Here is a 26890-nt window from a genome sequence, read left to right as displayed (position 1 = left end):
TTTCTGTTTTGGGGACTTTTAGATCCATAACACCTGTTTACATTGCTATCAGATGACATTTTGCAATGCAGTCATGTATCCACATTCATCGGATCCCTTAACGATAAGTAGATCACTTCATATTAGCATGAGAGTACGGCCACAAGGTCAGGTTTCCTGAAGCAGTTTTGGAAGCCAAGTGGATCATAAAAAGGAGAGAAAGTATAAACGACAGGTGCAACTGCTCCCCTTTTTCCAATCCACTCCTGGTGGCTTCAAAAACTACACAAGAAACCTGAACGTGTGGCTTTACCCTAATACTCTGCCTATCATCAAGATGTATGGCAGAATACCACAATCCAGTACAATAATCCTCCACTGTGTGGTCAGGATAGGGTTAAACCCCTGAGGATATCTGTTCCATCTCCTTTGGTAAGATAATTGACTGTAGAGATCATTGAGCACCAAGATGGCACTAATCATCCACTTCTCTGTATGTTTCTCATCACAGGAGCCATGGAGCTGCTCACGGTCTTTGCGCTTTACTTTATTCTTATCTTCATTATATTTATTCTGCTATCATGGGTCAAACAGAAGGCATACAAGTCATTGCCCCCCGGACCTACTCCAATTCCAGTGCTGGGGACCCCCAAATATATCGACTTAAGAGATGTCAGCATGAAGTTCCAAAAGGTAAGTGTTTACAAGGAGACAGAGAGCTGTGCATGCTGGGTAATGTGGAGAGAGCGCCCCCACAGTGCATAATGTTATTGGGATGTTGGATGACAATTGTATGTTGAAAATTTTGAATCTTAAAACCTTGACCTCAAAGAAAACTGGCAATTTGTTCCAAAGCCGCCAGATGTCTTCAGAAAATAATACAAAAGGAGGATCTTCCACAGAGTGCAGCCTACAGCACAGAGCTGGAACACATAGACAACGGGCAAGCTCTTTGGTATTCGGCACTGCAGCCGCCGGACACCAGCTTTCATCTCCATTGCTTCAGTAATCATGGTCCTTTATTTTGGGTTGGGGGCAGGACTCGTGTAAAGATGGTCATACACATTAGATGCATGTCAGCCAAACCTCCTGATATGTTTATGGGGTTTCCCAAATCCTTTCTGACAGCAAATGCTTGTGGAAAGCTTTCCATTGCGCCATCACAACTCCCGCTCATATCCAGAGCTCTTCCTCTCAGGCTGTTGTGTTGACAGAATGCAATTAAGGGGTATTCTGTTTACCTTGTTATGCTCTCTTCACTGGGACCACACAATCACAAAAATGGGGCCCCCATAACCCCTGCAGCTCCCTGAATTGACCAGAATAGGCTCGCAAGTGTCTGTTCTATTAATTTCTATGGGAGTTTCAGAAATAGCCAAGTACAGCACTCTGCTATATCCGGAATTCACATAGGCATGAATGGAGCTTGCATGCTTGACCGGCCACTCTGTTCCTTTTAAGAGGCTGCAGGGGATATGGGGACTCTGTTCTCATGATCGGTGGGGGTCCCAGCGGTAGGACTCCAACCATTCTAATAGGTATCCTGTATAGTTGTAAGCCGTGTACCAGTGTGGGCTCCCCAGGATATGAACGAGAAAAGCAACTCAAACACCAGTTTAGCCAAAACCGTATTTATTTACTTTAACGTGGTCATGAACGCAACCACAGATGTATAGTTCACGCTTCTTTATTATACTTACAAAATTGTAATCCTGAACATCACATGGAACATATGATAAAGCCCGACCCGGGTTTCGCTCCTGCTTCGTCTGGGGCGTTTCAGTTTCAGTTTCGGGTACAGGCCGTATTTATTACCACGTCACATACTCTCACTTTTTATTTCATTGTTAAAAATGAAAAACATTTCCTCGTTATTATGGGCCGTTTTTCAGTAATGCTTAATCATTTAAATACTCATATGCATATATGTAAAACACTCATAAATAAAATAGAACAACAATCAAAACTTTCTCTTCATTTCCATGTTCAAGAATAGCAGTTCCAAGCGAAGCAATACTCTGAACGGATCAGTACCCACATAGTTGCCCCACTTGGGCTACACGTGAATTCCTGGATACTAAGTATCCTGTAAGAAAAAATTAACACTGGTATAGGCTACATCAATCCCATCAATGCGACAAGGTCCCGCATCCCACACCATTCTCTACACAGAGAGACTCCACGCGTTCTCACCGCGATCCATGTCATCTTCCCACAGGACGCCGCTACAGAATGAGTAAAGAGCCCTGCATCCTCATTATTATACTGATAACTAGTAAAGTTATTTTCTTCTACTTCCCTCTATACGTACTACCCTCCTGTCCTTCCCTTACAGCCCCAGTCCCCCCTCCTTTTCCATATATGTGACCTTACTATTTTAATATCCATAACTATCATAATGCTTACAGTACCTTCCTGGTATTGTGAGTACTATGTACCGTAAGGCCAACCTAACTATAAAGCCCTTATTTTTCTTTCAATTAGGAACTACCTGTCACAGATGCAGTGTGGGTGGGAAACTCCACACCGAGCACAGGAGGAAAGGGGATAGGAATAGGCCTGGAAACTAGGGTAAAGGAGAAGGTCACCTCCTAGAACAACCCTAATTCAAGTTCTGACTAACTATCATTATGAAATAACCTCGATAGTAGAAAAGTTCATACACAGGAACCTAAAGCCCTAACACACCATGTAGGGCCCTGGTATAGTGACAGGACTTGAGACAACCTATTCCTCCACCAGAAAGATGGACAGGAGTCTCCTTCAGGCCTAGATACAAAAGACAGGGAAATACAACAAACAAAATACAAATAGGGAAGATGACACTTAACTTCACAAGGAGCAAAGGGAGCGCCAGGAGCTCAACCAACAACATGCTAGCCCAGAGTCGAGAAACAGAAGCTATAAACTGCACCCCAAAAAGGGCTAAGCAGTAATAAATAGGGGAAGTTAAATAACCAAACCAACAACACCTGCTAGAGGTGTGGTCATTACCAAAACAACACAGACACAAATGATCGACAAGGAACCATTCAGATTAACCCATGTGTTGCCAATCTCTCTGATCTACTGGCACCTGTCACGGGAGTGTCCGTGACGCTACCTCAGTACATGCAAACAGATTTTATATCCCACTCTATATTTAACCCATTGAGTTGTAATGTACTCATATTATAAATCCATTCTGCCTCCTTCTTATTTATATATTTGACAGGTTCTCCCCTCTAACTCTAACACCATAAATTTCAGACCGACTGGATTCTTATTCCGAACTTTCTTAAAATGTGCCGAAACCATATGAGTCTTCAGCCCCTTTTTGATGTTTCTTATGTGTTCACTGATTCTTATCTTCAGTTTCCTGAGTCTTCTTCCCACGTATTGGAGTTTACAGGAACACTCCAACATGTATATAACTCCTGTACTTTCACATGATAGGTGACCTTTTATTTTCAATTCCTTATTATTTGCCGTTGCAACCATATTATTTCTGTGCATACTCCTTCTTTCTCCTTTTGGCCTGTTTTTACATCCAATGCAGAAGTCTCACCATGTGAACATGCCACTTATGGGCTGCGGTTCTTATCTTTAATTCTTGGGGCTCGCTTAAATATAAACGGAGGTCTCTCTGGAATAGAATGCCCTAACCACAGATGCTGGCAACACACAACACAAATACATACACCCAGCCAGGAGGCTGAGACCCTTGTGCTGTACAGCTTGGTGCCCCCCAGTGGATGCTGGAGGTATTACTGGTAAGGGCTCAAATAGATCAGCCGCACCTTACCTTTTATTACCCTAGAGTCAGGAACAATTGCTGGGTGCGTAATGCGGACTATCCTGTGGTACAGCACAATGGCTTACAATCCTATTATACTCTATATTATTCCCCCTCCAATAACTGGTCATGTAGCACATGTGTTCCTTTTTTTTCTGAGTAAACGCCAGCCTGGCTTGAGTTTGTGGTGAAGCTTCTCAGATCTCAGGTGTGAACTGACACTTTAAACATGAAATGAAATTTAATGAAATGTTCCCCCAAGTTCATTCTGTCCAAGGTTCCCCACAGGAAGGGCCACTCCACCCTGTCAAAGGCCTTCTCGGCATCCAAGGGCAGGATGGAGCGGTCCTCCCCTTCCCCGACATATATATTTAGAAGGGCTCTATGGATGTTAGGTTGTATATCGCGTTTGGGGATAAATCCGGTCTGATCCGGATGGATCAGGCAGTGGATGACCCCCCTCAACCTATTCGCAAGCAGTTTAGCCAGTATCTTATAGTCGGTGTTAAGTAATGAAATTGGGTGATATGCCCCAACTTCAGTCTTATCTTTGTTCTTCTTCAAGATCAAGGAGATCGAGGCCTCCCTCAAAGAAGGGGGAAGTGAACCACTCCTCCATGATTCATTGAACATTTGAAGAAGGAGAGGCAACACCGTTTTGTGATGCACTCTATAAAATTAAAAGGGCAAGCCATCCCTGCCTGGGGCCGTATTACGTTTTATGCTATCGACGGCCGCCTCCACTTCCTCAAGGGTAATTGGTCAATTTAATTTGGAGCAGTCCTGTTCAGATAGGCACGGGAGTTCCACACTATCAAGGAAAAGGGCCCGGGCTCCGTCATCCCCCCAAGGTCCGACTGATATACCTTTGTAAAGTGTTCTACAAAGGCAGATTTAATTTTAACACAGTCGTTAGTTACAGCACCGGTGGGCAGCTTAATTTGCCTTATGGGAATTTGGGTCCATTGGTTAGCAATTACAGAGGCCAGCATTTTGCCGGTCTTGCCTTTTTCAAAATAATCTTGCTGTCCAGCAAAAAAGGACCTATGCTGCGCTTTTTCATAGAGAAAGGCCTGATATTTCCTCTTGGCCTCCATTAATATAAGTCGGGTATTTTCCCCCTTCTGTCCGGCCAATTCTACCTCCAAAACCCTTACCCTTTCTGCCAACTTCTTTTCAGTACTGGCATATTCTGCCCTTTTCTTTCTAATCCTCATACTATATACCCCTCTAATCATCGCTTTCAGGGAATCCCATACGTAGTAAATATGTGTGGATCCGTAATTCAATGCCCAGAATTCTAAGATATCCTTCCCGATCCTTTCTTGATCACCCACCACATGGATCCAGTGTGAATTTAGTCTGAAGGGTTTTCTCCCCTCTATAGACAGTGAGTCGGCCGTCGAGAGCAACATTGGGGTATGATTGTATATTCCGTGTGGTTCATACTTCATGTTTTGTATCCGTTCCAGAAAGTCCGGCTTCGCTAGAGCCAGATCTATCCTCGACATAGCCCTGCAGGATCTGCTAAAACAGGAGAAGGCAACCTTTTTCCCATACAAAAACTGCCACACATCTATAAGGCCCATCTCCTGGCAGATCCTGCTAAGGGTCATGGACCGATCATTTATAGTCTCCCCTCCACTTAACAGAGATACCCAATCCCCATTTGCCATGACGGAATTAAAATCCCCCAACACCAATATAGGACATGGATCACTCTTACAGACATACTCCGCTAATTTCCTCAACACTTCTGAGGAGAAGGGAGGAGGGATATATACAAATACAAGTACGCATAACGGTCCCATCCATCGGCCATATAAAAACACAAATCGTCCCTCTTTATCAATCCATTGGTCATATGGGTCATAGTCCACATTCCTATGAATATAAACGCTTACTCCTCGCGACTAGGCCGAATGGTAGGAGTGATACTCGTACTGCGTCCATGGTTTTCGCATATACTGCAATTTTTCGGCAGTAAGATGGGTCTCGAGCAGCCCCACGATGGCAGGTAAATCTCTAGAGATAATATCGTAGACCACCCTCCGTTTAAACCTGTCCGCCAATCCACGGACATTCCATGTAAAAATACGTGGCATTTACAAACTAACTGTGGGTGGTCAGGTTTTTCCACTCCAACTCCCGGTTCTATGTTGGATCCCGCAGCAGTGAAACTCCCCCACCCCACCCCATGGCTCACAAGACAGTGAAGTCCCATGCTCCTCTTACACATCGCCTAAACCCCCTCCCCGTCACCCCCCCCCCCCTCCCTACCTGGCACTCTAAGTGATATCTTTCATTATGTTTATCCAATGCGGCAGTCCACATCTCCCTATAGAATAGAAATACATGGAGACAAATAAATCATGATTAACTATAGCCAAAAAAAAGAGACGAAAAGAGGATCATCCGGCTAAGGGTTTCATAGCCCCTTATCGTCCAGCCAGGTGGATGCTTCCTCAGTGCTGGAGAAAAAAATGACAGAGTCCTTATATGCTACTCTTAATTTAGCCGGGAACAGCATTGAGTATTTAATATTAGCATTAATTAGGCGTTTCTTGACCTCCCCATATTGCCTTCTTTTAAGTTGTGTGGGAAAAGAGTAGTCAGGATAGATTGAGATCTTGTTTCCATTATAGGTCAAATCCCCTAATTCTCTTTTCCACCTTAGAACTTTGTCCCGGTCACAGGTACATAAAATTTTTGCGAGTAAGCTACGTGGGGGGCCACCAACTGGTGATTTTTTATTAGGGACCCTATGTGCACGTTCAACCATAAATTGTGATGAGAAGGATTCTCGGCCTATAGAGTCCGTCAACCATTTCTGAATGAATCCCCCAGGGTCGCCCCCCTCTGATCCTTCAGGGAAACCTATCAATCGGATATTTCCTCTATGTGCCCTGTCCTCCAGGTCAGTTAGTTTTTCCTTAAGGGCCCGATGTTCTTAATCTATCATATCGCTTTTTTTCCCCAGTAGGGAAACTTCATTTTTAGTGACCTTTAGAGATAACTCTGTTTCTTTAACTCTGGAGCGAATTATATCCATGTCATCCCGGATAAAAGAAATGTCAGATTGCATTGAACTCACAGTTGTTGTTAACGTTCCTAGGGCTTGATTAGTTTTTTTTTAAAGCCTCTAAAATGTCCCCCTGTTTTTGCTCAATTGTTTCCATTCGGGTGTATATCTGATTATCTATGGCCTCTTTTTCAGTATTATCATGGAGCGTTACCACATTTCCAGACTCTTCCCTTTCCTCTAGATGGGCGGCAGATTTCAATGTACCTTTTGTTTTTGTGGGGGAGGATTTTAGATACCTCTCTATATTGGGTTTGATGCTTTTCACTTCTGTACCTTTAGAGGACGTGGTACCTAAAGATTGCCTATTTATTATTTTAGGGGCCATGTTCGGATCTCTCTTTTTTTCCCCTCTTTTTATACCAACGGAAATATTCTATCACTTAAGGTTAGAACTCCAAAAGCAAATTCTGCCTAAATCGTATAAGAATTAGAATCCTTCCCGGTGCCGGGGCACCTTCACGCAGACCGTTAGAACATGTTTTGGGTCTTTCTATAAAACCCGGCAAATCATCAGCAATGGTCAGTTTGTTAGTGTTGTTAATGACCCAGCCAATATACCCCACAGTTAATGTCCTTATGCCTATAGCTTAGTAGTTAGTGGTAACTTAATTGTTAACAGTTAGTGGTACAAATATTCAACCCATGGCTTCTGCCAAACTTGCCCGTCCTTGACTCAGACCATCGATGGGTCAGGATCCGCCGCGTGGTTTCAGGTCCCAGACAGTTGCTATAGTCTCCTTCCACCGGCGTCTCTCTAGTCTGTTGCTCTGGGGAAGCTTCATGGAGTCCGTCTGCTAGCCAGAATTCGTGACAAGCTTGTGTGTATTGTGGTCTCCTGAGGCAGCTACCTTCTCCTCTTGCCGGTCAGTAACTTCACACCAGAATCTGGGTGCAGCTCCTTCAGCTGGTGATGCGCAGCATCGGCCGCCTGCGGTGCCCTCTCACGGCCCGCAGTGCCCTGGTTGCACCGGCCTGGGGTTCTTGTGAGCTCTCGCGGTTATTCATGCGCCGAACGGGGCGCCAGCGAGACGCTCTCACCGCCCGCTGTGCGCACAGCACCGCCGAACTCCCAGCAGAGCGAAGCTTCTGCTGATCGCCACCCATCAAGAGAGGGAGCCTGCCAGCTGATCCACAGCAAGTACCATGCCGCTAGCCCTCTCAGCGTTGCCGTAGTGTGGTCAGTCCGCGGTACGAATGCCAGAGGAAAGGAGGCGGTTAGGCCCGGAGGGGAGGAGGGGAGGCGGCCCGCAGCGCACTCTACGCTCTACGTCATGCTCTCACCAGGCATGCCCCTCGATGCCTGGTTCATTTTAATAAACGTAAGCTTGTCCACATTGGCTGCGGCCTGTGATAATGCTCTCTGCCGTGCTAAACACACGTTCACACTATATACTGGCTGCAGGGCAGGTCAGCACCTCCAAGGCTGACAAAGCTTTTCCACATGTCGGCCATGCTAACCCTGCCTTCTCAGGTGCTGGCGGTGCCCCAGCTGCGTTGGCGACCTCTTCCTCCTCCTCTGCCTTCGCCTTGTGCTTCCACTGTGCCCCCGCTGTCAGGTGGGAATGCCATCAGCAGCGTGTGCTTATAGTCGCGCATCCTCCGATCAGTAACAGATGTTTTCACTAAATTTAGTTCCCTGTCAGCAAAGCAGAGCAGGGGTTCATTCACGGCAAAAGGGGGTTCATGTCACCCATCAATAGAACAGAGGATTTTGAGAGATTTAGGCCCCTGTCACCCAGGCACAGCAGGGGTTTGTATATGCCAAAAATGGTAAAATGTCACCCAATTGAAAATAAGATTTTTTTTCAATTTAGGGCACTAAAATTGCCACTTATTTGAATTAAAATGGCTCTAAAATAGTCCATGAAAAGGCTAGAGGGATGTAAAAGGCAGTAAGATGTGCTATGAGCATGGCAACTGCTCTGCAAACAAATGGGGATAGGGAATTAACTTAAAATGAAATAAAATAACAAAAAATTAAAAATTATTAACCTGCAACTCGGAGAAGGAGGTGGATATGGAGTCGGATGTTGAGGAGGCGGTGAATGTGGTGTTGTAGGTGGAGGCAGCAATGGAGGAGGAGGAGGAGGTAGCCAACAATGTTGTTTTATTTTTATTTATTTTTATTGGGTAGGTAGCCACCAAAATATTGGGACAAATTAAAAAAAAAAGAAAACAAAGAATCATTTCACTTGACTTGAGTATAAGAATGTATGTTTGATGGTGGTATAAATGTCTATTCTGCACAAGGTATGGACAAGTCCTGTGGGATCCATGCCTGCTTCATTTTAATGAACGTAAGCTTGTCCACGTTGGCTGTGGACAGGCGGCTACGTCTGTCTGTAATGACGCTTCCTGCCGTGCTAAATACACGTTCAGAGGGGCAGGGCAGGCCAGCACCTCCAAGGCATACAGGGCAAGCTCTGGCCATGTGGACAATTTGGAGACCCAGAAGTTGAATGGGGCAGAACCATCAGTCAGTACGTGTAGTCGTGTGCACAGGTACTGTTCCACCATGTGGTTCAAATGCTGCCTCCTGCTAACACGCTCCATCTCAGCAGTTGGGGCCGGTTGTTGCGGCAAGGTGACAAAGCTTTTCCACATGTCGGCCATGCTAACCCTGCCTTCTGAGGTGCTGGCGCTGACACAGCTGCGTTGGCGACCTCTTCCTTCTCCCCTGCCTTCGCCTTGTGCTTCCACTTGTTCCCCGGAGTCAGTCGGGAATGCAATCAGGAGCACGTCTACCAGCGTGCGCCTGTAGTCGCGCATCTTCAGATCACGCTCCAGTGAGGGAATTAGAGATGGCACATTGTCTTTTGTAACTGGGATTCAGCAGGGTGGCCATCCAGTAGTCAGCACACATTAAAATGTGGGCAACTCTGCTGTCGTTGCGCAGGCACTGCAGCATGTAGTCGCTCATGTGTGCCAGGCTGCCCAGAGGTAAGGACAAGCTGTCTTCTGTGGGAGGCGTATCGTCTGCGTCTTCCGTATCCCCCCAGCCACGCACCAGTGATGGTCCCGAACTGCGTTGGATGCCACCCCGCTGTGAACATGCTTCATCCCAATCCTCCTCCTCATCCTCCTCCTCCTCGTCCTCCAGTAGTGGGCCCTGGCCGGCCAAATTTGTACCTGGCCTCTGCTGTTGCAAAAATCCTCTTTCTGAGCCACTTCTAAAAGACTAGCCTGAAAGTGTTAGCGATGACCCCTCTTCCTCGTCCTGGGCCACATCCTCTTCCATCATCGCCCTAAGTGTTTTCTCAAGGAGACATAGAAGTGGTATTGTAACGCTGATAACGGCGTCATCGCCACTGGCCATGTTGGTGGAGTACTCGAAACAGCGCAACAGGGCACACAGGTCTCGCATGGAGGCCCAGTCATTGGTGGTGAAGTGGTGCTGTTCCGCAGTGCGACTCACCCGTGCGTGCTGCAGCTGAAACTCCACTATGGCCTGCTGCTGCTCGCACAGTCTCTCCAGCATGTGCAAGGTGGAGTTCCACCTGGTGGGCACGTCGCATATGAGGCGGTGAGCGGGAAGGCCGAAGTTACGCTGTAGCGCAGACAGGCAAGCAGCGGCAGGATGTGAACGCCGGAAGCGCGAACAGACGGCCCGCACTTTATGCAGCAGCTCTGACATGTCAGGGTAGTTGTGAATGAATTTCTGCACCACCAAATTCAGCACATGCAAAGGATGTGCGTCAAACCAGCTAGTCCCAGAGCTGCAATGAGATTTCGCCCATTATCGCACACCACCAGGCCGGGCTTGAGGCTCACTGGTAGCAACTAGAGTTGAGCGAACACCTGGATGTTCGGGTTCGAGAAGTTCGGCCGAACATCCCGGAAATGTTCGGGTTCGGGATCCGAACCCGATCCGAACTTCGTCCCGAACCCGAACCCCATTGAAGTCAATGGGGACCCGAACTTTTCGGCACTAAAAAGGCTGTAAAACAGCCCAGGAAAGAGCTAGAGGGCTGCAAAAGGCAGCAACATGTAGGTAAATCCCCTGCAAACAAATGTGGATAGGGAAATGAATTAAAATAAAAATTAAATAAATAAAAATTAACCAAAATCAATTGGAGAGAGGTTCCATAGCAGAGAATCTGGCTTCCCGTCACCCACCACTGGAACAGTCCATTCTCAGATATTTAGGCCCCGGCACCCAGGCAGAGGAGAGAGGTCCTGTAACAGAGAATCTGTCTTCATGTCAGCAGAGAATTAGTCTGCATGTCATAGCAGAGAATGAGGCTTCACGTCAGCCACCACTGCAACAGTCCATTGGCATATATTTAGGCCCAGCACCCAGGCAGAGGAGGGAGGTCCCGTAACAGAGAATCTGTCTTCATGTCAGCAGAGAATTAGTCTGCATGTCATAGCAGAGAATGAGGCTTCACGTCAGCCACCACTGCAACAGTCCATTGGCATATATTTAGGCCCAGCACCCAGGCAGAGGAGGGAGGTCCCGTAACAGAGAATCTGTCTTCATGTCAGCAGAGAATTAGTCTGCATGTCATAGCAGAGAATGAGGCTTCACGTCAGCCACCACTGCAACAGTCCATTGGCATATATTTAGGCCCAGCACACACACAGGCAGAGGAGAGAGGTCCCGTAACAGACAATCTGGCTTCATGTCAGCAGAGAATTAGTCTGCATGTCATAGCAGAGAATGAGGCTTCACGTCAGCCACCACTGCAACAGTCCATTGGCATATATTTAGGCCCAGCACACACACAGGCAGAGGAGAGAGGTCCCGTAACAGAGAATCTGTCTTCATGTCAGCAGAGAATTAGTCTGCATGTCATAGCAGAGAATGAGGCTTCACGTCAGCCACCACTGCAACAGTCCATTGGCATATATTTAGGCCCAGCACACACACAGGCAGAGGAGAGAGGTCCCGTAACAGAGAATCTGTCTTCATGTCAGCAGAGAATCAGTCTTCATATCATAGCAGAGAATCAGGCTTCACGTCACCCACCACTGTAAGAGTCAATTTTCATAAATTTAGGCCCAGAACCCAGGCAGAGGAGAAAGGTCCCGTAACAGACAATCTGGCTTCATGTCAGCAGAGAATCAGTCTTCATATCATAGCAGAGAATCAGGCTTCACGTCACCCACCACTGTAAGAGTCAATTTTCATAAATTTAGGCCCAGAACCCAGGCAGAGGAGAAAGGTCCCGTAACAGACAATCTGGCTTCATGTCAGCAGAGAATCAGTCTTCATATCATAGCAGAGAATCAGGCTTCACGTCACCCACCACTGTAAGAGTCAATTTTCATAAATTTAGGCCCAGAACCCAGGCAGAGGAGAAAGGTCCCGTAACAGACAATCTGGCTTCATGTCAGCAGAGAATCAGTCTTCATATCATAGCAGAGAATCAGGCTTCACGTCACCCACCACTGTAAGAGTCAATTTTCATAAATTTAGGCCCAGAACCCAGGCAGAGGAGAAAGGTCCCGTAACAGACAATCTGGCTTCATGTCAGCAGAGAATCAGTCTTCATATCATAGCAGAGAATCAGGCTTCACGTCACCCACCACTGTAAGAGTCAATTTTCATAAATTTAGGCCCAGAACCCAGGCAGAGGAGAAAGGTCCCGTAACAGACAATCTGGCTTCATGTCAGCAGAGAATTAGTCTGCATGTCATAGCAGAGAATGAGGCTTCACGTCACCCACCACTGCAACAGTCCATTGGCATATATTCAGGCCCAGCACCCAGGCAGAGGAGAGAGGTCCCGTAACAGAGGATCTGGCTTCATGTCAGCAGAGAATCAGTCTGCATGTCATAGCAGAGAATCAGGCTTCACGTCAGCCACCACTGCAACAGTCCATTGTCATAAATTTAGGCCCAGCACCCAGGCAGAGGAGAGAGGTCCCGTAACAGAGGATCTGGCTTCATGTCAGCAGAGAATCAGTCTGCATGTCATAGCAGAGAATCAGGCTTCACGTCAGCCACCACTGCAACAGTCCATTGTCATAAATTTAGGCCCAGCACCCAGGCAGAGGAGAGAGGTCCCGTAACAGACAATCTGGCTTCATGTCAGCAGAGAATTAGTCTGCATGTCATAGCAGAGAATCAGGCTTCATGTCAGCCACCACTGCAACAGTCCATTGGCATATATTTAGGCCTAGCACACAGGCAGAGGAGAGGTTCATTCAACTTTGGGTAGCATCGCAATATAATGGTAAAATGAAAATAAAAATAGGATTGAATGAGGAAGTGCCCTGGAGTCCAATAATATATGGTTATGGGGAGGTAGTTAATGTCTAATCTGGACAAGGGACGGACAGGTCCTGTGGGATCCATGCCTGGTTCATTTTTATGAACGTCAGCTTGTCCACATTGGCTGTAGACAGGCGGCTGCGTTTGTCTGTAATGACGCCCCCTGCCGTGCTGAATACACGTTCAGACAAAACGCTGGCTGCCGGGCAGGCCAGCACCTCCAAGGCATAAAAGGCTAGCTCTGGCCACGTGGACAATTTAGAGACCCAGAAGTTGAATGGGGCCGAACCATCAGTCAGTACGTGGAGGGGTGTGCACACGTACTGTTCCACCATGTTAGTGAAATGTTGCCTCCTGCTAACACGTTGCGTATCAGGTGGTGGTGCAGTTAGCTGTGGCGTGTTGACAAAAGTTTTCCACATCTCTGCCATGCTAACCCTGCCCTCAGAGGAGCTGGCCGTGACACAGCTGCCTTGGCGACCTCTTGCTCCTCCTCTGCCTTGGCCTTGGGCTTCCACTTGTTCCCCTGTGACATTTGGGAATGCTCTCAGTAGCGCGTCTACCAACGTGCGCTTGTACTCGCGCATCTTCCTATCACGCTCCAGTGCAGGAAGTAAGGTGGGCACATTGTCTTTGTAGCGTGGATCCAGCAGGGTGGCAACCCAGTAGTCCGCACAGGTTAAAATGTGGGCAACTCTGCTGTCGTTGCGCAGGCACTGCAGCATGTAGTCGCTCATGTGTGCCAGGCTGCCCAGGGGTAAGGACAAGCTGTCCTCTGTGGGAGGCGTATCGTCATCGTCCTGCCTTTCCCCCCAGCCACGCACCAGTGATGGACCCGAGCTGCGTTGGGTGCCACCCCGCTGTGACCATGCTTCATCCTCATCCTCCTCCACCTCCTCCTCATCCTCGTCCTCCTCGTCCTCCAGTAGTGGGCCCTGGCTGGCCACATTTGTACCTGGCCTCTGCTGTTGCAAAAAACCTCCCTCTGAGTCACTTCGAAGAGACTGGCCTGAAAGTGCTAAAAATGACCCCTCTTCCTCATCCTCCTCCTCCTCCTCCTGGGCCACCTCCTGTTCCATCATCGCCCTAAGTGTTTTCTCAAGGAGACATAGAAGTGGTATTGTAACGCTGATAACGGTGTCATCGCCACTGGCCATGTTGGTGGAGTACTCGAAACAGCGCAACAGGGCACACAGGTCTCGCATGGAGGCCCAGTCATTGGTGGTGAAGTGGTGCTGTTCTGTAGTGCGACTGACCCGTGCGTGCTGCAGCTGAAACTCCACTATGGCCTGCTGCTGCTCGCACAGTCTGTCCAGCATGTGCAAGGTGGAGTTCCACCTGGTGGGCACGTCGCATATGAGGCGGTGAGCGGGAAGGCCGAAGTTACGCTGTAGCGCAGACAGGCGAGCAGCGGCAGGATGTGAACGCCGGAAGCGCGAACAGACGGCCCGCACTTTATGCAGCAGCTCTGACATGTCGGGGTAGTTGTGAATGAACTTCTGCACCACCAAATTCAGCACATGCGCCAAGCAAGGGATGTGCGTCAAATTGGCTAGTCCCAGAGCTGCAACGAGATTTCGCCCATTATCACACACCACCAGGCCGGGCTTGAGGCTCACCGGCAGCAACCACTCGTCGGTCTGTTGTTCTATACCCCGCCACAACTCCTGTGCGGTGTGGGGCCTGTCCCCCAAACATATGAGTTTCAGAATGGCCTGCTGACGTTTACCCCGGGCTGTGCTGAAGTTGGTGGTGAAGGTGTGTGGCTGACTGGATGAGCAGGTGGAAGAAGAGGAGGAGGAAGCCGAGAAGGAGGAGGTGGCAACAGGAGGCAAAGAATGTTGCCCTGCGATCCTTGGCGGCGGAAGGACGTGCGCCAAACAGCTCTCCGCCTGGGGCCCAGCTGCCACTACATTTACCCAGTGTGCAGTTAGGGAGATATAGCGTCCCTGGCCGTGCTTACTGGTCCACGTATCTGTGGTTAGGTGGACCTTGCCACAGATGGCGTTGCGCAGTGCACACTTGATTTTATCGGATACTTGGTTGTGCAGGGAAGGCACGGCTCTCTTGGAGAAGTAGTGCCGGCTGGGAACAACATACTGTGGGACAGCAAGCGACATGAGCTGTTTGAAGCTGTCTGTGTCCACCAGCCTAAATGACAGCATTTCATAGGCCAGTAGTTTAGAAATGCTGGCATTCAGGGCCAGGGATCGAGGGTGGCTAGGTGGGAATTTACGCTTTCTATCAAATGTTTGTGAGATGGAGAGCTGAACGCTGGCGTGTGACATGGTTGAGACGCTTGGTGACGGAGGTGGTGGTGGTGGTGTTGGTGGTACATCCCCTGTTTGCTGGGCGGCAGGTGCCAACGTTCCTCCAGAGGCGGAGGAAGAGGCCGAGGCGGCAGCAGCAGAATAGGCCGAGGCGGCAGCAGCAGAAGAGGTAGCAGGGGGAGCCTGAGTGACTTCCTTGGTTTTAAGGTGTTTACTCCACTGCAGTTCATGCTTTGCATGCAGGTGCCTGGTCATGCAGGTTGTGCTCAGGTTCAGAACGTTAATGCCTCGCTTCAGGCTCTGATGGCACAGCGTGCAAACCACTCGGGTCTTGTCGTCAGCACATTGTTTGAAGAAGTGCCATGCCAGGGAACTCCTTGAAGCTGCCTTTGGGGTGCTCGGTCCCAGATGGCGGCGGTCAGTAGCAGGCGGAGTCTCTTGGCGGCGGGTGTTCTGCTTTTGCCCACTGCTCCCTCTTTTGCTACGCTGTTGGCTCGGTCTCACCACTGCCTCTTCCTCCGAACTGTGAAAGTCAGTGGCACGACCTTCATTCCATGTGGGGTCTAGGACCTCATCGTCCCCTGCATCGTCTTCCACCCAGTCTTGATCCCTGACCTCCTGTTCAGTCTGCACACTGCAGAAAGACGCAGCAGTTGGCACCTGTGTTTCGTCATCATCAGAGACATGCTGAGGTGGTATTCCCATGTCCTCATCATCAGGAAACATAAGTGGTTGTGCGTCAGTGCATTCTATGTCTTTCACCGCTGGGGAAGGGCTAGGTGGATGCCCTTGGGAAACCCTGCCAGCGGAGTCTTCAAACAGCATAAGAGACTGCTGCATAACTTGAGGCTGAGACAGTTTCCCTGGTATGCATGGGGGTGATGTGACAGACTGATGGGGTTGGTTTTCAGGCGCCATCTGTGCGCTTTCTGCAGAAGACTGGGTGGGAGATAATGTGAACGTGCTGGATCCACTGTCGGCCACCCAATTGACTAATGCCTGTACCTGCTCAGGCCTTACCATCCTTAGAACGGCATTGGGCCCCACCATATATCGCTGTAAATTCTGGCGGCTACTGGGACCTGAGGTAGTTGGTACACTAGGACGTGTGGATGTGGCAGAACGGCCACGTCCTCTCCCAGCACCAGAGGGTCCACTAACACCACCACGACCATGTCCACGTCCGCGTCCCTTACTAGATGTTTTTCTCATTGTTATGGTTCACCACAACAACAAATATATTATTTGGCCCAATGTATTGTATTCAAATTCAGCGGGATATAAATTTGAGGCCTAGTATTTAGGCGCTGGGTGACCGGTATGGATTTAGTGACAGAATTAGACTTGGAAATGCACAGAAGCGTGTGTGTGAAGTTATTCTGAATGACCCTATGTGCACCTTCAATATTATATACCCTTTTAGGGATAGATTTCAAATAGCTCTGATATAGCAGAAACCACTAAATTATGAAATTGCTAAATTGGGAATTGTACTTCAACCCAGAACAAAAAATGTGCTTTGACGGACACTAAATATCTTGCCCAGCAACAACAGTACAGCGGTGGGTAACGAGAGATTTAGAGGGATTTAAATTTGAGGCCTAGTATTTAGGCGCTGGGTGACAGGTATGGGTTTAGTGACAGAATTAGACTTGGAAATACACAGTAGCGGGTGTGTGTGAAGTTATTCTGAATGACCCAATGTGCACCTTCAATATTATATACCCTTTTAGGGATAGATTTCAAATAGCTCTGATATAGCAGAAACCACTAAATTATGAAATTGCTAAATTGGGAATTGTACTTCAACCCAGAACAAAAAATGTGCTTTGACGGACACTAAATATCTTGCCCAGCAACAACAGTACAGCGGTGGGTAACGAGAGATTTAGAGGGATTTAAATTTGAGGCCTAGTATTTAGGCGCTGGGTGACAGGTATGGGTTTAGTGACAGAATTAGACTTGGAAATACACAGTAGCGGGTGTGTGTGAAGTTATTCTGAATGACCCAATGTGCACCTTCAATATTATATACCCTTTTAGGGATAGATTTCAAATAGCTCTGATATAGCAGAAACCACTAAATTATGAAATTGCTAAATTGGGAATTGTACTTCAACCCAGAACAAAAAATGTGCTTTGACGGACACTAAATATCTTGCCCAGCAACAACAGTACAGCGGTGGGTAACGAGAGATTTAGAGGGATTTAAATTTGAGGCCTAGTATTTAGGCGCTGGGTCACCGGTATGGATTTAGTGACAGAATTAGACTTGGAAATGCACAGAAGCGTGTGTGTGAAGTTATTCTGAATGACCCTATGTGCACCTTCAATATTATATACCCTTTTAGGGATAGATTTCAAATAGCTCTGATATAGCAGAAACCACTAAATTATGAAATTGCTAAATTGGGAATTGTACTTCAACCCAGAACAAGAAATGTGCTTTGACGGACACTAAATATCTTGCCCAGCAACAACAGTACAGCGGTGGGTAACGAGAGATTTAGAGGGATTTAAATTTGAGGCCTAGTATTTAGGCGCTGGGTCACCGGTATGGATTTAGTGACAGAATTAGACTTGGAAATGCACAGAAGCGTGTGTGTGAAGTTATTCTGAATGACCCTATGTGCACCTTCAATATTATATACCCTTTTAGGGATAGATTTCAAATAGCTCTGATATAGCAGAAACCACTAAATTATGAAATTGCTAAATTGGGAATTGTATTTCAACCCAGAACAAAAAATGTGCTTTGACGGACACTAAATATCTTGCCCAGCAACAACAGTACAGCGGTGGGTAACGAGAGATTTAGAGGGATTTAAATTTGAGGCCTAGTATTTAGGCGCTGGGTGACAGGTATGGGTTTAGTGACAGAATTAGACTTGGAAATACACAGTAGCGGGTGTGTGTGAAGTTATTCTGAATGACCCAATGTGCACCTTCAATATTATATACCCTTTTTGGGATAGATTTCAAATAGCTCTGATATAGCAGGAACCACTAAATTATGAAATTGCTAAATTGGGAATTGTATTTCAACCCAGAACAAGAAATGTGCTTGAACGGACACTAAATAACTCGCCCAGCTACAGCACTAGGGACAGATTTAGCTGGATATAAATTTGAGGCCTAGTATTTAGGCGCTGGGTGACCGGTATGGATTTAGTGACAGAATTAGACTGGGATATGGCCAAAAAATAAACAGACTATTGCTGGTTAAATGCACTTGGTGTGACAGCTTCACCCTGATGTAGGCTTTAGCCAAAAAACAACCACACCATTGAGGGTTAAATGCACTTGGTGACAGGCGCAGCTTGCCCCTGATTTTGTATATGGCCAAAAAATGAACAGACTATTGCTGGTTAAATGCACTTGGTGTGACAGCTTCACCCTGATGTAGGCTTTAGCCAAAAAACAACCACACCATTGAGGGTTAAATGCACTTGGTGACAGGCGCAGCTTGCCCCTGATTTTGTATATGGCCAAAAAATGAACAGACTATTGCTGGTTAAATGCACTTGGTGTGACAGCTTCACCCTGATGTAGGCTTTAGCCAAAAAACAACCACACCATTGAGGGTTAAATGCACTTGGTGACAGGCGCAGCTTGCCCCTGATTTTGTATATGGCCAAAAAATGAACAGACTATTGCTGGATAAATGCACTTGGTGTGACAGCTTCACCCTGATGTAGGCTTTAGCCAAAAAACAACCACACCATTGAGGGTTAAATGCACTTGGTCGCAGCTTGTGCTGGCGCACCACAAGACACAAAATGGCCGCCGATCACCCCAGAAAAATGAGACTGACAAACGGTCTGTGCAGCCTAAAAACAGTGAGCAATTGAGGATCAGCAGCTCAATGATCCACAGCTGCAGATCGATCAGTTAATCAAGTCCTTTGGAGGAGTTAATCTGCCTAATCTCGCCCTACTGTCGCAGCCGCAACCTCTCCCTACGCTAATCAGAGCAGAGTGACGGGCGGCGCTATGTGACTCCAGCTTAAATAGAGGCTGGGTCACATGGTGCTCTGGCCAATCACAGCCATGCCAATAGTAGGCATGGCTGTGATGGCCTCTTGGGGCAAGTAGTATGACGCTTGTTGATTGGCTGCTTTGCAGCCTTTCAAAAAGCGCCAAGAAAGCGTCACAAAAGCGCGAAGAAAGCGACGAACACCGAACCCGAACCCGGACTTTTACGAAAATGTCCGGGTTCGGGTCCGTGTCACGGACACCCCAAAATTCGGTACGAACCCGAACTATACAGTTCGAGTTCGCTCATCCCTAGTAGCAACCACTCGTCGGTCTGTTGTTCTATACCCCGCCACAACTCCTGTGCGGTGTGGGGCCTGTCCCCCAAACACATCAGTTTCAGAACGGCGTGCTGACGTTTACCCCGGGCTGTGCTGAAGTTGGTGGTGAAGGTTTGTCTCTGACCGGATGAGGAGGTAGAAGAAGAGGAGGAGGAAGCCGAGTAGGAGGAGGAGGCAACAGGTGGCAAAGAATGATGCCCTGCGATCCTTGGCGGCAGAAGGACGTGCGCCAAACGGCTCTCTGCCTGGGGCCCAGCCGCCACTACATTTACCTAGTGTGCAGTCTGGGAGATATAGCGTCCCTGGCCGTGCTTACTGGTCCACGTATCTGTGGTTAGGTGGACCTTGCTACAGATGGCGTTGCGCAGTGCACACTTGATTTTATCGGATACTTGGTTGTGCAGGGAAGGCACGGCTCTCTTGGAGAAGTAGTGGCGGCTGGGAACAACATACTGTGGGACAGCAAGCGACATGAGCTGTTTGAAGCTGTCCGTCTCCATCAGCCTGAATGACAGCATTTCAAAGGCCAGCAGTTTAGAAATGAAGCGGAGGAAGAGGCCGAGACACCAGCAGAAGAGGGAGCAGGAGGGGCCTGATCCCTTTCTTGGTTTTGAAGGTGCTTACTCCACTGCATCCCGTGTCTTGCATGTAGATGCCTGGTCATGTAGGTTGTGCTAAGGTTCAGAACGTTAATGCCTCGCTTCAGGCTCTGATGGCACAGTGTGCAAACCACTCGGGTCTTGTCATCAGCACATTGTGTGAAGTGCCATGCCAGTGAACTTCTTGAAGTTGCCTTTGGTGTGATCCGTCCCTGGTGACGGTGGCCAGTAGTGTTGAGCGCGAATATTCGAATAGCTAATTTTTTGATCGAATATCGGCACTTCGCTAATTCGCTAATATTTTGAATATAGCACTATAAATTCGCTATTTTGAATATTCTTTTTTTTTTTGTTATATTCTTTTCTTTCCCACTTCCCAAAAGTAGTTCTTACCTGACCTGAGGATTCCTGGCTTCCTGGCTGCTCCCGTCAGTGCCCGTTGCTGCTTCTGCCGACTTCCGTGCTCATGGAGCGTCCCCATCACCACGGGAATGCCTCCATACTAGAATGCACTGTCGGATGTGAGAATTAAGTTGAAATTGCAATTTGATTAATATAACTTGAATAAATTGAATTTCGATTTCAACTTATCACTGCTATATTCCATATTCGTTAACTTCGTTAATTCTAGCAAGCTGACCAATTAGAAACCCAGCTCTAAGTTGAAATCACAATTCGATTTATTCAAGTTATATTAATCGAATTATGCACGTGTACTATGGTTGGCTTGGTAGAATTAGCGAAGATGACGAATATGAGGAATGTATTCGTCATATTCCTCAAAACGAAGATATCGAATGTATTCTCCATCTTCGTTTTAGCTCCATATTTGTCAACTTCGCTATATTTAGCAATCAGATAGGAAAGTTGACTAGAGACAGCTAAGTTTTTAATTTGCTATACAATTATATTACTTAGCTTTTTTTTATAAATAAAATAATTATAATACTTGATAATTATTATAATCTATTTATTTAAAAAAAAAGCAAAGTAATATAATCGCATAGCGAATTAAACACAGCTGTCTCTATAGTCAAGTTTCCTATTTGATTGTTAGAATTACTAGACGAATATGGAGCTAAAACGAAGATGCAGAATACTTTGTTATCTTCGTTTTGAGGAATATGATGAATGCATTCATCATATTCGTCATCTTCGCTAATTCTAGATATCAAACCAATAGGAAAGTTGCTTTAAGTTAAAATCGCAATACGCGATTATTTAAATCGCATATTAATCGCGATAACTAGAATAATGACAAATATTCGATTTCAAATTTCATTGAAATTGAATATGGCACCTCCAGCTCATCACTAGTGGCCAGTAGCAGGCAAACTGTTTTGGCAACGGCTGCTGTGCTTTTGCACCCTGCTCTCGCTTTTGCTACGCTGTTGGCTCGGTCTCACCACTGCCTCTTCCTCCGAACTCTGAAAGTCAGTAGCAAGACCTTCATTCCATGTGGGGTCTAGGACCTCATCGTCCCCTGCATCGTCTTCCACCCAGTCTTGATCCCTGACCTCCTGTTCAGTCTGCACACTGCAGAAAGACGCAGCAGTTGGCACCTGTGTTTTGTCATCATCAGAGACATGCTGAGGTGGTATTCCCATGTCCTCATCAGAAAACATAAGTGGTTGTGCGTCAGTGCATTCTATGTCTTTCACCGCTGGGGAAGGGCTAGGTGGATGCCCTTGGGAAACCCTGCCAGCAGAGTCTTCAAACAGCATAAGAGACTGCTGCATGACTCGATGCTTAGACAGTTTCCCTGGTATGCATGGGGGTGATGTGACAGATTGATGTACATGGGTTTCAGCCGCCATCTGTGCGCTTTCTGCAGAAAACTGGGTGGGAAATAATGTGAACGTGCTGGATCCACTGTCGGCCACCCAATTGACTAGCGCCTGTACTTGCTCAGGCCTTACCATCCTTAGAACGGCATTGGGCCCCACCAAATATCGCTGTAAATTATGGCGGCTACTGGGACCTGAGGTAGTAGGTTCAGTAGGACGTGTGGCTGTGGCAGAACGGCCATGTCCTCTCCCAACACCACCACCACCACCACCACCACCACCACCACGACCATGACCGCGTCCCTTATTAGATGTTTGCCTCATAGTTAGCGTTCACAAAGCAAAATAAAAAGTGGTTAAGTCTGTTAAAAATAATTAACCGCCAATATAAACCCTGATGTAGGGATATTTTTATTTTTTTACTTATATGATAGCGGTATTTGTGGCCTAAATGTGACACTCACTTATGCATGTCTTATCCCAGATGTGCAGTATATCAGAGGTTTTTTTCACCCCAGTGACCAAAAAGCTGTATTTACGGCCTACATGTGACAGTCACTTATGCACGTGTAATCACAGATGTGTAGTATATCAGAGGTTTTTTTCACTCCAGTGACCAAAAAGCCATATTTACGGCCTACATGTGACAGTCACTTATGCACATGTAATCACAGATGTGCAGTATATCAGAGGTTTTTTCACCCCAGGGACCAAAAAGCCGTATTTCTGTCCTAAATGTGACAGTCACTTGTGCACGTGTAATCCCAGATGTGCAGTATATCAGAGGTTTTTTCACCCCAGTGACCAAAAAGCCGTATTTCTGTCCTAAATGTGACAGTCACTTATGCACGTGTAATCCCAGATATGCAATATATCAGAGGTTTTTTTCACCCCAGTAACTAAAAAGCTGTATTTCTGACCCAAATGTGACAGTCACTTATGCTTGTCTAATCCCAGATGTGCAGTATATTAGAGGGTTTTTTTCACCTCAGTATGCCAAAGCTGTATTTCTGGACTTGCAGATAGCCTATGCTGGTGCACTATTGCATAAAATGGCTGCCGATCAGGTATTGATATTGATGAAATGAAGAAGAAAAAGTTTGTTTTCAGCAGTAGTTGGCTCAGGGCAGGCTTAAAAAAATTGTGCACTGCACCCACAAAACTATTTCTGTAGATCGCTGAGTACAGTCGTGGCCAAAAGTTTTGAGAATTACATAAATATTGGAAATTGGAAAAGTTGCTGCTTAAGTTTTATAATAGCAATTTGCATATACTCCAGAATGTTATGAAGAGTGATCAGATGAATTGCATCGTCCTTCTTTGCCATGAAAATTAACTTAATCCCCAAAAAACCTTTCCACTGCATTTCATTGCTGTCATTAAAGGACCTGCTGAGATCATTTCAGTAATTGTCTTGTTACCTCAGGTGAGAATGTTGACGAGCACAAGGCTGGAGATCATTATGTCAGGCTGATTGGGTTAAAATGGCAGACTTGACCTGTTAAAAGGAGGGTGATGCTTGAAATCATTGTTCCTCCATTGTTAACCATAAAAAACTGAAGGTATACAAACAACATCCGTGAAAAATGCATACTCACTTGTGTCAAATGTGCCCAAGTATATAACAGCCAATGCATCACAATACAGAAGTAATGTGATGTATTGTAAAGGGGATCAGACTCCCAAAAGTTGAAGTCCCAGAGTGGGACAAAAAATAAAGTGAAAAAAGAAGTTAAAAAAAGAAAGTTTTTAAAAGTAAAAAAGCATCCTTTTCCCAAAATAAAGAAAAAATAATAATTGGAAAAAAAAGGGAAAAAAATAAAATTAGATATTCTAGGTATTAACATGTCCGTATCGACAGGCTCTATAAAAATATCACATGACCTAACCCCTCAGGTGAACATTAAAAAAATAAAATAAAAACTGTGCTAAAAAAAACCATTGACCAATGTTTTGCATGTTTAAACACCAAGCGATCACAAAGGTGTATTCCCCCCAAAATAGTACCAATCTAACCGTAACCTCATCTTGCAAAAAATTTAGCCCCTACCTAAGAAAATCTACTAAAAAATAACTATTGCTCTCAGACTATGGAGACACTAAAACATGATTATTTTTTTGTTTCAAAAATGTTTTTATTGTGTTAAATGTAAAATAAAAATATTAAAATTGACATATCAGGTATCGCCATGTCCGTAAGAATCTTTTCTATAAAAATATCATATGAACTAACCCCTCAGATGAACACCGTAAAAAAAAAAAAGATAAATAACGGTGTAAAAAAAGCCATTTTTTGTCACCTTACATCACAAAAAGTGTAAAACCAAGCGATCAAAAAGTCATAAGCACCCCAAAATCATACCAATCAAACCGTCATCTCACACCGAAAAAAATGAGCCCCTACATAAGACAGTCGTCCAAAAAATAAAAATAAACAAGGCTTTCAGAATATGGAGACACTAATTATTATTATTTATTTATTATGTAAAACTGAAACAAACAAACAAAAAAAGTCAGTCATATTTGGTATTGTCGCGTCCGTAACAACCTACTGTATAAAAATACCACATGATATAACCTGTCAGATGAACATTGTAAATAACAAAAATACAAATGGTGCCAAAACATCTATTTTTGTTACCTTGACTCACAATTTTTTTTATATAGAGCAACCAAAAATCATATGTACCCTAAACTAGTACCAACAAAACTGCCACCTTATCCCTTAGTTTTCAAATTGGGGTCTTTTTCTGGAGTTTCTACTCTAGGAGTGCATCAGAGGGTCTTCAAATGTGACATGACAAGTTAAAATTATCCCATTGAAATCTGCCTTCCACGCCCTGCCGTGTGCCCGTACAGCAGTTTATGACCACATATGGGGTGTTTCTGTAAACTACAGAATCAGGACCGTAAATATTTGTTTGGCTGTTAACCCTTGCTTTGTTACTGGAAAAATTTGATTAAAATGGAAAATCTGCCATTAAAGTGAAATTCTGAAATGTAATCTACATTTTCCTTTAATTCTTGTGGAACACCTAAAGGGTTATGAAAGTTTGTAAAATCAGTTTTGAATACCTTGAAAGGTGTAGTTTCTAAAATGGGGCTATTTATGGGTGGTTTATATAATATTAGCCTCACAAAGTGACTTCAGACCTGAACTGATTTGCTTCTAAACTTCTAAGCCTTCTAACAACCCAAAAAAAGAAAATTTTATTTACAAAATGATCCAAACATAAAGTAGACATATGGGAAATGTAAACTAATAACTATTTTAGGAGTTATCACTATAAGTTTTAAAAGCAGAGAAATAGAAATTTTGAAAATTGGGAATTTTTTCCAATTTAAATTTGGCATTTTTTATAAATAAAAATGAAATATTTTGACTAGAATTTACCACTGTCATGAAGTACAATATGTGATGAGAAAAACAATCTCAGAATGGCTTTGATAAGTAAAAGCATTTTAAAGTTATCATCACATAAAGTAACACCGGTCGGATTTGCAAAAAATGGCCTGGTCATTAAGGTGAAAAATGGCCTCAAGGGGTTAATAGAGAGGATCTATAAGCATGGCTATCCAGTAATCATCAGACTGCTTGATATAAATCATATGCTTGTCACTACATAAACAAGCATACGGCTAGCTATTTTGGCCAGTATGGCTGAGACCCAGTTCTTTCAGGCTCCACCCCCACTGAGATGAATAAGTGTTGTGATCGTCATCATCAGCCAATCCTGCTCTTCCTCCACCACCAACTACTCTTTCGCTTCCTTCTTCTCCTTGGGACTTTCCATGTGGGTCCCCAACAGGGTCGACAGGAATCTGCTGAGCTGTCACTGCCTGACCTCGAAACAATACATGCTCCTTGCTGAGGCGGTCTGGTGCATGACAAAATCACTCAAGGCTTTATGCTGCTCATACAGATTTTTTAGCATCAGCAAGGTGGAATTCCAGCGAGTTGGAATGTCGTGGGTCAAATAGTGCAATGGCAGACTGTTCTGTTGCTGCAATTCTAAGAGAGCTTTCCTTGCCACATAGAAATGGCTGAAATGCTAGGGCAGTATCCTGGACATGGCCAGCACCCTCTCCAACCCACCTTATTATTATTTTTTTTTTAAAGCATTGCACAACTAAATTGATCCTGTGCACTGTTTAGGGAGCTTGTGTTATTTCCCCCAGGTTCAGCACGGCCACAATGTTCCATCACCTTGCCCAGTTGGAGTTGGAAGGGATACAGCCAGCAGGATGTTTGCTGCTTAAAGCACTTTAGCAAGTGATCTAAGGTGTGGCTTTTCTTGCCCAGGCTCTAAAACCACATGTTAACAATTCTCTTTACACACTTATAGGAGAGAGTATGAGTGGAAGCAACATCCAGCCCTGCTTCTTTTGGGGACAGGAGGATGTCCATGGCGGGAGATGTGGAGGATGCAGATAAGTGCCTGGTGTGGGAACCAGATCAACACAATCGTGGAGGTGTTAGTTGCCTTGTTGCTCTGGCACTGCCTTGCTCCTGCTACACAAAATATTGACCCAGTGGGGCATGAAAGACATGTACTGTCCCTGCCCATGGCAGCTGCTCCAGGTTTCCACCTTGACGTGCACCTTCTGCACAGTAAGAATTGCTAACATACTCCACCAGGCTACAAAACACGACAGGGGTGTTTTTTGAGAAATAATGGAGGCTAGGTGCAGTATCTTCCAGCAAGGCTGAGTGCATTCCGTCAGCTTCCTGAAGGCATCAGAATCCACTAAGTGGTATGGCAGTGACTGCACAGCCAGCAACTTGTCCAGGTGAGAGTTAAGCTTAAACACTTGTGGATTGTTGGTCATATAGAGTTATTTATTGGCCACACATTCCATTATC

The 26890-nt window shown here is 45.8% G+C and overlaps 1 protein-coding gene across 2 annotated transcripts in view; it reads left to right on the top strand.

Annotated features, from left to right (window-relative positions):
* LOC122939698 (cytochrome P450 2C29-like) overlaps positions 1-26890 on the top strand; it is a 228690-nt gene that overhangs the window by 66217 nt on the left and 135583 nt on the right. For both annotated transcript variants that reach the window (XM_044295870.1, XM_044295871.1), the window contains exon 2: positions 491-672. In XM_044295870.1, coding sequence (XP_044151805.1) covers positions 491-672 — 182 coding nt within the window. The remainder of the gene's footprint in view (positions 1-490; positions 673-26890) is intronic.

Source organism: Bufo gargarizans, chromosome 5, assembly GCF_014858855.1.
Source record: "Bufo gargarizans isolate SCDJY-AF-19 chromosome 5, ASM1485885v1, whole genome shotgun sequence".
Classification (NCBI taxonomy): Eukaryota; Metazoa; Chordata; class Amphibia; order Anura; family Bufonidae; genus Bufo; species Bufo gargarizans.
The sequence above is the reverse complement of the archived record's forward strand: the minus strand, read 5'-3'. Positions and strand labels throughout refer to the sequence as shown.